We start from the raw sequence: 15,452 nt of genomic DNA, 5'->3' as shown, positions 1-15,452 counted from the left end.
GATGAGTGCACAAATCCTTGAGAATGCCAGGGAAAATGGGTATGCAAACCTTTCCGGAAGGAAAGAAAACTGTCTTTCTAGTGCTATCTATGACAATTAAAGGACTGATCTTTGACTTATACGGTAGCTACCTCCACTATGTGGCACTAGAAAGACAGTATTTGTTCCTTATGGAGGAGAGCTAATTTACATACATTTTTCCGAGAGTTACTACAAGCAGAAGTAGTATTCCCAGGGACCAGGTGTGAGAAGCAGCACAGGACCACAGAAAGATGAGTAAAGTCCCCGTCACACTAAGCGAGATAGCTAGCGAGATCGCTGCTGAGTCACAAGTTTTGTGAAGCAACAGCGACCTCAGTAGCGATCTCGCTATGTTTGACACTTAGCAGCGACCAGGCCCCTGCTGTGAGATCGCTGGTCATGTCAGAATGGTCTGGACATTTCTTTGATCGTTGAGGCCCCGCTGGGTAGCATGCATCGGTGTGTTTGACACCTTACCAACGACCTTGTTGACGACTCAGACACAGAAACACATAGGCATGCATCGTTATACAGGTCCCGTCACACTAAGCGACGCTACAGCGATCCCGACAATGAAACGACCTGGCAGGGATCGTTGCTGCGTCGCTGTGTGGTCGCTGGTGAGATGTCAAAGTCAGATCTTCCCAACGACGCAGCAAAGATGCGGTGACCCGTAACGATCTGTATAACAATGCAACGCAAATGCACGCCTATGTGTTTCTGTGTCTGAGCCGTCAACAAGGTCGTTGGTAAGGTGTCAAAGACACTGATGCATGCTACCCAGCGGGGCCTCAACGATCAAAGAAATGTCCAGACCATTCCGACACGACCAGCGATCTCACAGCAGGGGCCTGGTCGCTGCTACGTGTCAAACATAGCGAGATCGCTACTGAAAACTTGTGACTCAGCAGCGATCTCGCTAGCGATCTCGCTTAGTGTGACGAGGGCTTAACAGCTCAGGTTGTTTCTTTGGCCTCCCTGAGCCTCTGAAGCAATTAACTTTGAAAAACCACAACCCATTTAAAATAAATAGTTCAAAAACCTATTTCAGCCCTTTTATATACTGTAAATCACACGTATCAAACTCTGGCCCGTGGGCCAAATCTTGCTTGCAGGTTTATTTAATTTGGCCCTCGACACTAGAACCATCACCCCTATGTGGGGCCCATTATACTTTATGGAGGACTATGTGGGGCCATTATTCTGTATTTAGGACTATGCGGGGCCCATTATTCTGTATGGAGTACAATGTGGGGCCATTATATTGTATGGAGGACTATGTGGGGTCCATTATTCTGTATTGAGGACGTTGCGGGGCCCATTATTCTATATGGAATACAATATGAGCCCATTATTCTGTATGGAGGACTTTGTGGGGACGATTATACTGTATGGAGGACTTTGTGGGGACCATTATACTGTATGGAGGACTATGTGGGGCCCATTATTGTGTATGGAGGACTTTGTGGATACCATTATACTGTATGAAGGACTATGTCGGGCCCATTATTCTGTATGGAGGACTTTGTGGGGACCATTATACTGTATGAAGGACTATGCAGGGCCCATTATTCTGTATGGATGACTTTGTGGGGCCCATTATATTGTATACTGATTGGCCCGCGACTTTGTCCAAGTTTTTCATTTTGGTCCTCTGTGTGTTTGCGTTTGACATCCCTTCTGTAAATGCATAGTAAAGGGAACCTCTCAGTTATTCATGCTGCCCAAATTTTGGGCAGCATGAATAAGAGCCTAGCTGCACAATTGCTAGCAGGGGGCTATAGGCAGAGATGAGATTAGTCCGGCATGCCATCGGTCGGCTTCTCCCAGCGCCACTGCAGTTGACTGACAGGTCACTCGCTAAGTAGGCACATGGAGGAGACCTGTCAATCACCTGGAGCCATGCACAAAGGATCTACAAAGTATAATTTCTCTAAAACACCAGAGTTTCAGTGAATAATATACCTGGCTAGAATTGTAGAGCCAGGCTTACATTCATGCTGCCTATAGTTTGGGAAGCATAAATTAACTTAAGTCATTAAAAAGGTTATTTGTAAAAAAATAAATTTACATGTAGGACCCAATTAATCATTTGTGTTTTTTTTACGTCACTTTCCATTTTTTGGGTATTAGTTGCTTTTTATTGTGCCAAATTCTTCAAAATGGCCCATGGGACCCATAAATTTGCCACAGTCAAAAATAGTATTTTTTTCTGTCTTAAATTGTTTTTGCGACTTTTGATTACAAAAACTTGCACATTTCGCAAAATTCAAAATATTGCCCCAAAATACTGACATACTAAAAGAATACACTAGTGTGAAACTGGAGTGCAGTTGTGGCAAATTTAGCAACTTTTTCAAAATAATTAATGAATCAGGCGAAAACATCTAGAATCGCTAAACTCGGCCTACAAAGCAGAAAACAAAAAGAAACAGACGAGCACATATAAAACAGACTTAAAAAAAAGGCACAAGTACAATAATGAATTAGGTGTAAACAAAAAAAAGGAGCAAAACACATAAAACTAGATAAAAAAACAGGAGCAAAGGCAATGATGATTCAGGGCTGTAGACTTTATCTGAGCCTCAATTAGCACTTTATCACAATCACTCAGTTGCTGCGTAAACCTGGTTGTTTGGTTACAAGAAGACCCTTGTTCCTTTCTTACATACATTTTCCATATTACTTGAATTGGCCTACAGCATGAATCTCTGCCGCCAGCAGCAATGTAGGCTATTTACCTAGTGGAACACTACTTTTCTTGTCCTGCTGGGCCACACCCAGCTTTGCATCCTTTATCCTCTGCTCTGGTTCAGGGTACGTTTCCGTTCCAAAATCAACTCTGAGAAACTATGTAGTGATTTCCAATAAAAGGAGGCAGTTTTACCATGGAGAGCTGCAGGTGGGCATAGCATTAAATGCTAAGAAGTGCTAGCGGAAATCTAAATATTCCCATGCCAAGGTCATCAACCTCTAGTGGCTTCAGTGGTTTAGGGAACAGTGCATTACTGTTTAGGAGTAAATACATTATCCTAAAAGGAGCCTTTTACATCATGACACGGGTTTACACAGTTACACATATAATATTTCATAACGGACTACTATGAACGTTAATTAAAATACTTAATGTATTAATACTTATTCTACTGCTTTGTTTTACTTCCTGTAAGTAATGGGGTTCTGACACCATGGTAAACCATTTAGATACTGTTTTTAGAAAAATGCAGTAATATCAATAAATGAATGGATACGGTCCTCGTCAGTGGTCTTTATCGACCAAAGGAGCAGAATTGAGCAGAATCATTGTGATGGTCTTTTACGGAGCTCATGCTTCCACTTTAGGCACACAGCAAGTCAATTATGGTTATAAATTGAAAAACACTACAGGCTTAAAGAGTTTTTTCAGGGAATATAAATTACACTCCTCAACATAGAAATTGCACCGCCAAGAAAGAAAAGTCATGAAATTATGGAAATCACAGGATCGATACACATGTTAATAATATGAAAGTGATGAAAAAATGGGAACAAAATTGTCAATCCATCTCAATTTATTTGGCATCGAATGGGAGCATCACGTGGAGCAATACACACACTTACACGCCTTGGCATGTTATCAATGAGTTTATTACTGGTTGTGTGAGGAATCTTCTGTCATGCTGAATGTACTTGGGCACGCAAATCATCAAGATCAGCTGTTGGCAGCTCCCTTTGTAGCAATCTACCAATGACGTCTCAGTGTGCTCGATGGGAGAAAAGTTCAGAGACTCTGGCCCTGGTAGCACGTTTAGGCTATGTAGGCTACTCATAGTAGCACAAGCAACATGTGGCTTGGCATAACGCTGAGCTGTTAGTGTACCTGGAATGAAGGCTATGTGGTCTGGCTACTTTATGCCCCCCGCATCATAATTCTGGGAGTAGGACTGGTGTGACATTCCCTCGTGAAGACCTCTTCATGGCATTTCCCACTGACAAGTCTCTGAAGAGTCATGTTTAGGAGTATACCGTACAAACCAATTCAGACAGGGAACAGGTAGTGTTGTCTGCTGAAGATTTTCCAATAGATTGTTTTAAAATCTAAATAAGACTAAGGAATGATAATTGTAGTGTGCAATAAATCATTATTTATATGGGATACGTTGTCATGGACTGCGCTCTCATTTCTATGCAAGTTTATTTCCCACAAATCAAGAAGCCAAGAAAAAGCTAATCTTAATAAAACATGTAGCTGATGAATATAAACAAGGCTAATCTTATGTCCTAGTGAAATATAGATGTTAGTGTGAACCTCAGTTCAAATGTTGGTGTTTTTCTCATCGGTTTACTGTATGACTTCACTATGGCATCCAATTATGGGAGATAGCATCATAGATACGCACATTAGAAGAAAATGAAAACTGCCCCGAGTGCTCAAAAAGAAACCACCACGTGACAGGAACAATTCATCGTAACGTAATAGGCATGGTAGGCATATATCTTCTGTACACCGGCTCATGGCCACAGTGCATGAACGGAAAAAAACAAACAAAACATTTTTGCATCACAAAATGGCACCAAATTCCCGAGGATGAATGTAAGAAACTCTTAGAGTGCATCATGCAACATATGTTTCCATATGAGAACCGAGACACTTCATGGTTAGCTTCTGCGCTATACATGGGAAATCAATCCCTACTTTAATATCAACTTGCCAAATAAGCTTTCTTCACCTGCCTCCTCTCCTCACCATCAAATAAACCAAAAGAAATCTGACACTTTTCACTCCCTCCTTACACCTAAAGTACAAGAATCTATCATGGGAGCTTTGCCTTGCAGCATGGGTGCTGGGGGTCACTAAGCTGCTCCCCCGCTTGTGCGCTGCCGCTTTGGCGGTGGTTGGCATATAGCGCCACACCTTGAAACTAGGAACTCACAGAGGTTCCCTGTGACGTGGCAGTGGGCTTCATACAGTCTGATCCGAATGTAAGAACCTCATGTTCAGTTTTGTAAATTTTCGCGTATCAGCATCAGATCAATGTATGATTTTTTAATGTGCAGTCCAGGTCTTTTTTCCTACAGTTCTGACAAAAAAATAAACAACACTAGATTAAGGAGAACAACAGCATTAAAACCAAATAAAACAATACACATATTAATGGCAAGTGACAACTTGTTTAAAAAGTAAAGATACTGTATGATACACACTGTGACAGTACTACTGTTCCAATGGCTGAATACCATTCTCTATCAATATAGACTGTAGGTAAAAAGGAATCGCGCTTGTTATTATACAGAACACAATATTCTTATCACGGATTATTAACTGTAATAAATGGATGAATCTGACTTAAGTGTATAACAGAGATTAGTGCTGCTATTTTAACAGTAGCATACGTTGCCATTAGTTTATCTAATCATTATTGTTAATCATTTATTATTTATCTACTGTCCATTATAAAACAATTTAAGCACAAGGGTATCTTTACTTAAAATCTTGGATGTACGAGATTATATATCTTTTTGCACTGATTAACATCTACAGTATAACTTAGCTATGACTATATACCACAATAATATAATATAATGGCATAGTATGATGTGATAAATAAAAGCAGCCATGTATTATAGGAACCACACACTGAGATTTGCAGATTTCCTCTGAGCCATACGTTTTTCTATGTGGTCGTAGAGCTAAACCTATCTGATCTCTCGATGTCCTTACTTAATCACACACATGCTCTTCAAACATTTTTTGCCATGAGAAATACAGCAGAGATCACTGGCAGATGCCCTCCAGTAAAACCACAGAAATAACTATCACGTTTGGCTTATTTAGTGGTTTCTACATGTCTGCCTGCTGGGGAATTGGGGGCAGAGGTGTGGGCTGTGGTTTGTCTGTCCAAATCAAAGCATTAGAGGAAGCTTAGTGGTTCTCACTTTAAAAGAAAGTCAAAATGAAAATAAAACACAATTCTATATCAAATACTTTTCTTGATCCTCATCTGGAATGCTGATGTCTCTTCTCTCAACAGAAGGCTTTCCCATATGCATTAGCCTAAAGACAAGGGCTAGTGCACCGGCATCCCTGCATATTGGTTTTTAATTTAAAAAAGGGCCATAGCAGATGCTATAACTCGATGCTAGAAGGCGACTTCTTTTATTGTGCTTTTTATTCTGAAATTTCTAGACCAGCCCTTTAATTTATAAAGTAGGGAACAACGTAATTTACACAATAGGGTCCATTAGTAAAGGTGGTGGTAGGTGATGTTAGTGCACCCTTACTACAATGCTGTGTAATATATGGGTGCTATAGAAATAGGATGTAATATAAGATTGTCTCCTGTGCAGATCTGGCTTCTATTACAAAGATATTTTCACAAATGTTCAATATTTTTATATTTTAAAAGAATGATTGAATTAATGATAGTTAATAACTAAATGTAACGAGAAGGGTCTTAAATAAGAACACTAGAATTCTTCTATTAATCGTTTTCAGCAGTCCCCTGCTCTTTTCAATTCGCTGTAGTATGTTGTCCAGGAAATGCTGTGACCGCGATGAAAAGAAAAACAAATCATATTTATTCTTGAAGCCATCCAAACAGAATTGACCTGTCTGACATATTGCCTGACTTCATACTGTACAAGCTATAGCTGGTAGGACTTGATTAAATGAGTCTCTAGCTCATACCATCCTGATTGCACTCAATTAGGCTCCAGCAAGTGGTTTTGTCCTCAGCGTTACCTCATATCCTAATCAATAATGTACGGAAACTATAAGCCCACAAAGTGCTGTTGTCTGTCTGACAGCTTCAATTATATAGGATTTCTTCATAATCCCAAGCAGTCAGAGCAGAACACTGATATTTGTCCCACTGTCGTGTAGAGAGAGGAGGTAATATACAGGACAACGGTTCCTCCCTTTCATGCTATACAATCAAATTAACTTTTATCGAACGGTAAGGTACACACATATTGGCTGATATCTTATTTTATTGGGTAAAATAGTAGGGTGCATTAGTTAGAGTATTTTACTGACATGCATGTAATTGGGGCAAAAACATTTTTTGCAATTGGGCTTTATTAACAATTTTGCAACATTTACAGGCTCTTTGTTTTCAACTTTGATGTGATCTGTGATCACAAGTCAGCCAAGAGGAGCTCAGAAAAAGAGACATAAAAGAAAAGTTACAAATTCCCCATCAGACCATCATACCGGACTGACTGATGGATTCTCGGTTAACTCATTTTGCAGTCAGCAATAGACAATGCAAAACAAAGGCTATACAAGGCAAATGGTGCAACATTTTTTTTTTTAATAAAAAACAGTTGCAAAAATGATTTTTCACCCCAAATACATGCATATAAGTAAAAAAATTAGCGAAAACTAAAAGCCTGTTAACTACACTGCTAATATAATAATAATTAACATGATTCACAGTTTTTACATTATATGACAGAGTAAAACAAATAGAATAAAACACTTTGAAAGGTCACAACATTTGTGCGCAAAGCGGAGTTGCGCCCAAAATGTTACTGTTTTCATGCCAAATTTGGCCAGCTCCGCCAAAATGGGTGTATCCGGGGAGGGAAGGAGTGTGGCTGTGCCTACCAGTCAAATTCATTAAAACTGACAGCGTTTCTTATGCCAGACATGTAACACCAGTCCCTGACTCGAGGAGCAATTCTGGCAAGGCGCACACCACAGCGAAGATGCCCTGCACTCATTAAGTGGCGCGTGCTTCATAATGAATCGGGCGCATTGTACTCCAGCGAGCCCTTCATTAGGAATGATGTGCACAACGCCAATCAAAATGAATACGTCCCATAGTTCACTGATTTAAACAAGATCAGTGAAGGCTCTGCTCACAAGAGATTACACTCTACACGGCAGTTGGGATAACACAAAAGGTAAGAAGTGCCTACAGTGTATGGTCCAGATATCATTATAATAAACAGGGGTACTCATATAAAGCTGCCAAATACTCACATTAAGGGTTCCAAGATGGTACAAATAAATGGTACAAATAAATGCTACATTACAGTTAGGTCCATATATATTTGGACAGAGACAACATTTTTCTAATTTGGGTTCTAGACATTACCACAATGAATTTTAAACAAAACAATTTAGATGCAGTTGAAGTTCAGACTTTCAGCTTTCATTTGAGGGTATCCACATTAAAATTGGATGAAGGGTTTAGGAGTTTCAGCTCCTTAACATGTGCCACCCTGTTTTTAAAGGGACCAAAAGTAATTGGACAGATTAAATAATTGTAAATAAAATGTTCATTTCTAGTACTTGGTTGAAAACCGTTTGTTGGCAATGACTGCCTGAAGTCTTGAACTCATGGACATCACCAGACGCTGTGTTTCCTCCTTTTTGATGCTCTGCCAGGCCTTCACTGCGGTGGTTTTCAGTTGCTGTTTGTTTGTGGGCCTTTCTGTCTGAAGTTTAGTCTTTAACAAGTGAAATGCATGCTCAATTGGGTTGAGATCAGGTGACTGACTTGGCCATTCAAGAATATTCCACTTCTTTGCTTTAATAAACTCCTGGGTTGCTTTGGCTTTATGTTTTGGGTCATTGTCCATCTGTAGTATGAAACGACGACCAATCAGTTTGGCTGCATTTGGCTGGATCTGAGCACACAGTATGGCTCTGAATACATCAGAATTCATTCGGCTGCTTCTGTCCTGTGTCACATCATCAATAAACACTAGTGACCCAGTGCCACTGGCAGCCATGCATGCCCAAGCCATCACACTGCCTCCGCCGTGTTTTACAGATGATGTGGTATGCTTTGGATCATGAGCTGTACCACGTCTTCGCCATACTTTTCTCTTTCCATCATTCTGGTAGAGGTTGATCTTGGTTTCATCTGTCCAAAGAATGTTCTTCCAGAACTGTGCTGGCTTTTTTAGATGTTTTTTAGCAAAGTCCGGTCTAGCCTTTTTATTCTTCATGTTTATGAGTGGCTTGCACCGTGCAGTGAACCCTCTGTATTTACTTTCATGCAGTCTTCTCTTTATGGTAGATTTGGATATTGATACGCCTACCTCCTGGAGAGTGTTGTTCACTTGCTTGGCTGTTGTGAAGGGGTTTCTCTTCCCCATGGAGATTATTCTGCGATCATCCACCACTGTTGCCTTCCGTGGGCGCCCAGGTCTTTTTGCATTGATGAGTTCACCAGTGCTTTCTTTCTTTCTCAGGATGCACCAAACTGTAGATTTTGCCACTCCTAATATTGTAGCAATTTCTCGGATGGGTTTTTTCTGTTTTTGCAGCTTAAGGATGGCTTGTTTCACCTGCATGGAGAGCTCCTTTGACCGCATGTTTACTTCACAGCAAAACCTTCCAAATGCAAACACCACACCTCAAATCAACTCCAGGCCTTTTATCTGCTTAATTGAGAATGACATAACGAAGGGATTGCCCAAACCTGTCCATGAAATAGCCTTGGAGTCAATTGTCCAATTACTTTTGGTCCCTTTAAAAACAGGGTAGCACATGTTAAGGAGCTGAAACTCCCAAACCCTTCATCCAATTTTAATGTGGATACCCTCAAATGAAAGCTGAAAGTCTGAACTTCAACTGCATCTGAATTGTTTTGTTTAAAATTCTTTGTGGTAATGTCTAGAACCAAAATTAGAAAAATGTTGTCTCTGTCCAAATATATATGGACCTAACTGTATATTCAACATTTTACCACTGAAAGAACCGCCACTTACACCATTCAGCTATTCCTCTACCAGCAACTTGCGGATATTTTGTTTCTAAGTCACGAAGATGTTCTCGCATTGTGATGCCTCCCAACCTAACTGTACAGTAACCTTATGCCTATCCTGCACTAAATGGTATAAGAGAAGTCCATACTAGTTATGGAGGGCCATTGTCACTTACAGGTCCTTCAGAAAGAAATGTGGGGAATAGTTTTGGCATAACAAAGTGGATTGCGGAACACAGAGTGAGCACCCCTAGTAATATCTGCAAAATTCATGCCATATACTAGGGGTGTACGATATCACTGGTCTTAGTTTTGCTACATAGTAACACAATGTTAGTGCCTATTTGCTACTCAATGTGATGAAAGTTTCTCGCACTCAGGTTTCTGGTAATTACTATAGGATATGAATATATCTGTTTGCCCAGCTACATAACTTTACAGGTGACATCTGCACAGTAGTTCTTGAAAATGCCAATACAATTTTGCCAACTATGTGTCAAACTAAACTACAAGTAGTGTTCATGTCGATTTTCCCATTGTGGATTAAAGAATGTGTAGCAGTGACTTTCTCCATATAATGAAGTGATATACTATATTCTTCCACATTATAGAGGTGATGCTGGAGTCCACAGTGGAACATTTGTACAAAATACTACAACAGAAATGAGGATTTAAGGGTGAATGTGCAAATGAATGCCCGGCTTTACTGGCTTTTATATCTCTTTCTGAAATGTCTCCAAACCTGGGGCAAGCCTCTTTCCATTAGGTGGGATGAAGAAGGAAATGTAGTGGGAAATAGGAGTTACCCATAGTCACCAATCAGGACTTCCACTGCCGTGGAATAATTAAATGTTTTCTCCACTCAGTCACTGAGGCAGATACTGTCTTGAATTTAGAACTAGACTACAGGATGTAGTAGATCACGCTGGAGGATAAATTGGGGGCTTCCTTAGACACCTCTATCAAATCCACACTCTTTCCCCCATAACAATAGATCTTTTCCCCAAAGCCATGTCTTCTTGAAGAGCAAGGCGTAAAAAGTGCTTATGGCACGTGTAGTTTAGATGTTCCATGAAACATAAATATTTTCTAGCTGTACATCTGCTGCAGATTTTCAAAAATGTGGCCATTATTTTTCCAGACATCTTTGCCCCCTGACATGCCAGGAGTTGTGAAAAAGCAATTCTGTGCTAAAATGGAGTACACACATATTGTGACCGAGAAAATCAAATACATTCATCAAAGTTATTATCAATTCCTCCTTAAAAGTGTTCGGCAGGTAGTTTGCAATTCTGCCTGTAAGTTCTTAGCCCCATAACAAAAAAATACAAAAGTCCAGATAACCCCGGGATTCATCCCAAGCTTCCTGGTTCATGAGTAGAAAGCCAGAACATCAGAAAAGACTGACACAAAGGAAGAACAAAAGGAAAAGTGGAAAATGTGATTTTGATTCCTCGTTAAGCTGTGTGACTGCCTATGTGATCACGCTAAGAGGCTACCTGCCAACTGCTACCCAAAGAATTACTCAGAGAATTATTCTATATAATATACTATTCATTTTTAAGTCATTTTTGGAAGGCAGTGATGTGAGTCCAGATAAGATTAATTTTCACCATTAATGAATCCGTTAATTTATGAAGTACATCTGAGGACTATTGAGGAGGTGAGACGATGACATTGTTGGCTACTACTTTTGAATACACAAACCAACATTCACTAATTATTAGTCTAAGGAGATGGGCATACATAGCATACTAATGTCAGGGAAACTCGCTGATATCGACGGGCTCAGCAGACAGTCTAACATGTATGTTGGGGAAAGAAGGATCCAGCATGTTTGATTTCGGACTACAACCCTTTGGTTCTCTGTGAGATATGTCACTGCCAGAAGGTTCTGGTACCGGCTCTCTCATAGAGAACACAGGAGTGCATGGCTGAGCCAAGGAGTGAGGAGTCACTGTCAGCCAACTGATCAGCCAAACCATTATTCAGCCGACACAAGTTATTATGTATGGGGGGCTTTACACTTTGCTGATTCTTTTATTTTTCCTCCTTAAAGGGAGTATTTTTCCCCCAGAATATATATTAAACTAGCTGCACAGTGATATATGGGCCTTAGCCCCTATATACATCATACTAGCACTGTACATTTTAGTGGTATAGCACCTGAGAAAATTACTTCTAATTCAAATGCAAATGAAAGGACTACTCATAGGACCAGTGACCAAGGACTCAGTGCGCCATTACACCCACTCAATTATCATTTTGGGGCCTTCCCTGATTTGACTGACAGCACTCGTGTGCCCAAAGTCAGCACTGCCTGAACTCTGCCCACATGTCTGCACACAGATTCAGTGTAGGCGCGCACACGGAGTGGCCTTGCACTGTCTTCTCTTTGGCTCCTATCTGTAGCAAGTCGCATGCTACACTTCCGAATGTATCAGTGTGGCCAATGAGAAGAGCCAGCGTCTAGAATGTGACTACCCACACTGTGTGCATGCCAGCACTGGTACTGTGTATAGGTGGCCGGACAGTGTCAGTGCACATGCGGGCTGAGCTCAGGCAGCACTCACTCTGGACAAAGGAATGCTGTCAATCAGAAGCAGGGGAAATGCTAAGTGGGGGGGCTTCACAGTGCACTGAGCCATTGGCCATGCAAAGGGTGAACCAAAGCCCTCCTACCACTAAAATGTACAGTGTTAGTAGATCTTTATCGTCCCTATACCATGGTATAGCTAATTTAATATGCATTTTGGGGATAACAGACTCCATTTAATATTTTCCACTTATCAAGAGAACAATACACATGTTTCCTGTTATTGAGAGAACAACAGAAATATAAATTTCGGCAGCCATTTCAATCCTCCATCTACTATTATAATGAGATTACTTTACAGCAATAGTAAACTGAGATTACTCTGCTGTACCATTCAGTTCTTTTAACGTACTGTGATCACTGATAAAAAAAATATTAATTCTAAAACTAAAATGTAGAACAGCCAAAATGATGAATAAATGTTTATATTAAATATTAAGTTTATGGAAAACACACATTTATTAAATTTCAAAGACTTAACAGAAAACAACCCAAAAGTGCTAAACTAAAAGAACACTTCCAAGCTACTCATGCGCCCCGCTGTCTTATTCAGGGATTTGCCTTGCATTGATACCATGTATACATTTCTTACATGGCAGCCAGTCTCTTACTGATCTGCACACAGTGCTATTACAGTGGGAGATCAGGATCAGGCGACAGACAACAGTGAGGCACATGCTTCTTGTTCTGATCCGAAATAACAGTATACAGTGCAACTTACCTAATAGGTTGTTAATATGTATGAGAAGATGGCAATTAAAAAATCTAAACGTTAGACTGGTCAATGTAACAATGACATACCTTTACATGTGCAAGGTACTGGTCACACTTCTCTTTCATGTGTGTGAGCTGGAGCTTCTCACTGACATGAGCAACAGTCTCAGCAGAGGAGACAAAAAACACCCTGGGCTGATGACCGCTTTCTCTTTTCACAATATCAGCAGTTAAATTGTACGTCAATTCTGCAAGACAACGTGAGAATTTGTTACAAATCAGTTATGATGCTTGTAATCTGCAACACAAAAAAAACTAAATGAGGTGCATCAACGTCTTAATGCCAAAAGTGGCAAATACTATTATATTTAAAAAAAAAAAAAGTGTGTGGTATTAATCTGAAGACCATGAACAGTCAGACAGTCAGTCTTGACAGATAAACTATAATTTGCACCAGAAATTTGTGTGCAAATTTTTCAGTGGGTGGTCCTACTCAGTGACTGACAGCCTCTCGCTGCATAACTGTAAGCACAGAGATACAGTAACTGTCAATCACTAAGTAGCACCACCCACTGGACTCCTAAGCATAAATGGGGCAGAGATTCTGATTAAGAAAATACAAGTAAATCCGAATCTTTTCGCACAAAACATTAAGTATATTTGGCTCCTTCTGCTCAATAACATATTTCCCTCGGACTGTAAAACACTCTGTATGTACAATGACAAGTTTTCTTTAAACCACAAAAAAGAAATTCCTCTTAGTTTTTGAAAAAATAAATTCCATAATTATAATATAAGATACACACTACAAAAACAAACCTTGCAGCAGCATCTCAACCATTAACTCGATGGTTAATCAATAAAAATGCTTTTAAAGTTCACAGTCAGGCTATCTAATGTAAGTCTCCAAGATAAACAGTTAATAAACTTTGACTTGTGGACAAAATATTTACACTGAAAACTAACCCTTCCTGGTAACATGAATATACTCAAAAAGCAGAAATATGCCGCTTAGATTTAGATAACTAAATGACAAAGGATAAAAAGGAGAAAACTGTAGATATAATACATCCACCCACACATTGTGCTAAGGAAGGAAGAAGATTGAGAACCACATAAATATTATTTTACCTGGATAAACATTCAAACAAAAGACTAAATGTAACATTAATATATAGTCAAAAGTTTTCATTTACAAAAATTAAAATAATGGGGTGGCATATAACATAGTGTGGCTATAAAAAGTCTACATACCCCTGTTAAAATGCCAGTTTTTTTGTCATGTAAAGAAATCATACCAAGAAGGGTCTAGTTTCCAAAATGGGGTCACTGGTAGGGGTTTCCACTGTTTAGTCGCATCAGGGGTTCTTCAAACGCGACATGGCGTTCGCTCTTGATTCCAGCCAATTTTGCATTCAAAAAGTCACACAGTGCTCCTTCCCATCTGAACCCTGCCGTGCATCCAAACAGTGTATTTTCCCACATATGGGGTATCGGCGTACTCAGGAGAAATTGCACAACAGTTTTTAGGGTCCATTTTCTACTCTTACCCTTGTGAAAATAAAAAAATTTAGGGCTAAAAGATCATTTTTGTGGAATCAGCTGACACCCAGCGGCAATTGCGCCCGCACAGCCTGTGTGCGGGCCTGATCGCCGGTCAGCAATAGTACGTCCCTGGTCCAATAGGCCCAGGGCACAAGGACATACTATTACTGACCTCGTCAGAAAGGGGTTAATGTTACCCATAATCTGTACAAATCCATTGAGAAACAAACTTAAATCAGTTTGATGGGGAAAATATGAATAACAAAACTAAAATAATATGGTTGCAAAAGTGTGGACATCCTTCTATAATTTTGGATGTGATTGTGTTCAAAACTAGTCAATCACATTTAAACTCATGATAAATAGCTGTTGGTACACAGCTGCCATCGTTTATAGTGATTCTGATTACCTCCATATAAAGTTTAGCTGTTTCAGTAAGGGTTTCCTGATATTGTCTTAGTTGCATCTTGCAGCAAAAGCCATAGTCTGTAAACAGCTTACAACACAGCAAAGGGACCCTATTGTTCAAAGCTATCAGTCACGACAAGCGTACAAAAAAATATCAACAGCATTAGATATACCATGAAACACTGTGAAGATTGTCATCAGGAAGTGGCTTAAATTCAGCACAACAGTGACATTTACTAAAACTTGACATGCCTCAAAAATTCATGAAACAACAAAAAGAATATTGGTCTGGGAGGATGCCAAGAGGCCTACAGCAACATTACAGGAGCTGCAGGAATTTCTGGCAAGTACTGGTTGTGTCCTGCACATGACAAAAATCTCCCATATTCTTCATATGTGTGGACTGTGGAATAAAGTGGCAAGACGAATGCCTTTTCTATTCTACAGTTTGCCAAAACCTATATCAA

The 15,452-nt window shown here is 39.9% G+C and overlaps 1 protein-coding gene across 3 annotated transcripts in view; it reads right to left on the bottom strand.

Annotated features, from left to right (window-relative positions):
• ITGA9 (integrin subunit alpha 9) overlaps positions 1–15,452 on the bottom strand; it is a 636,829-nt gene that overhangs the window by 356,639 nt on the left and 264,738 nt on the right. For all 3 annotated transcript variants that reach the window (XM_073678319.1, XM_073678318.1, XM_073678320.1), the window contains exon 15: positions 13,120–13,280. In XM_073678319.1, coding sequence (XP_073534420.1) covers positions 13,120–13,280 — 161 coding nt within the window. The remainder of the gene's footprint in view (positions 1–13,119; positions 13,281–15,452) is intronic.

The sequence above is a fragment of the Phyllobates terribilis genome, unplaced genomic scaffold (assembly GCF_046119375.1).
Source record: "Phyllobates terribilis strain yellow unplaced genomic scaffold, ASM4611937v1 Scaffold_4__5_contigs__length_816908805, whole genome shotgun sequence".
NCBI lineage: Eukaryota > Metazoa > Chordata > Amphibia > Anura > Dendrobatidae > Phyllobates > Phyllobates terribilis.
This window is presented reverse-complemented; position numbering and strand designations above follow the sequence as displayed.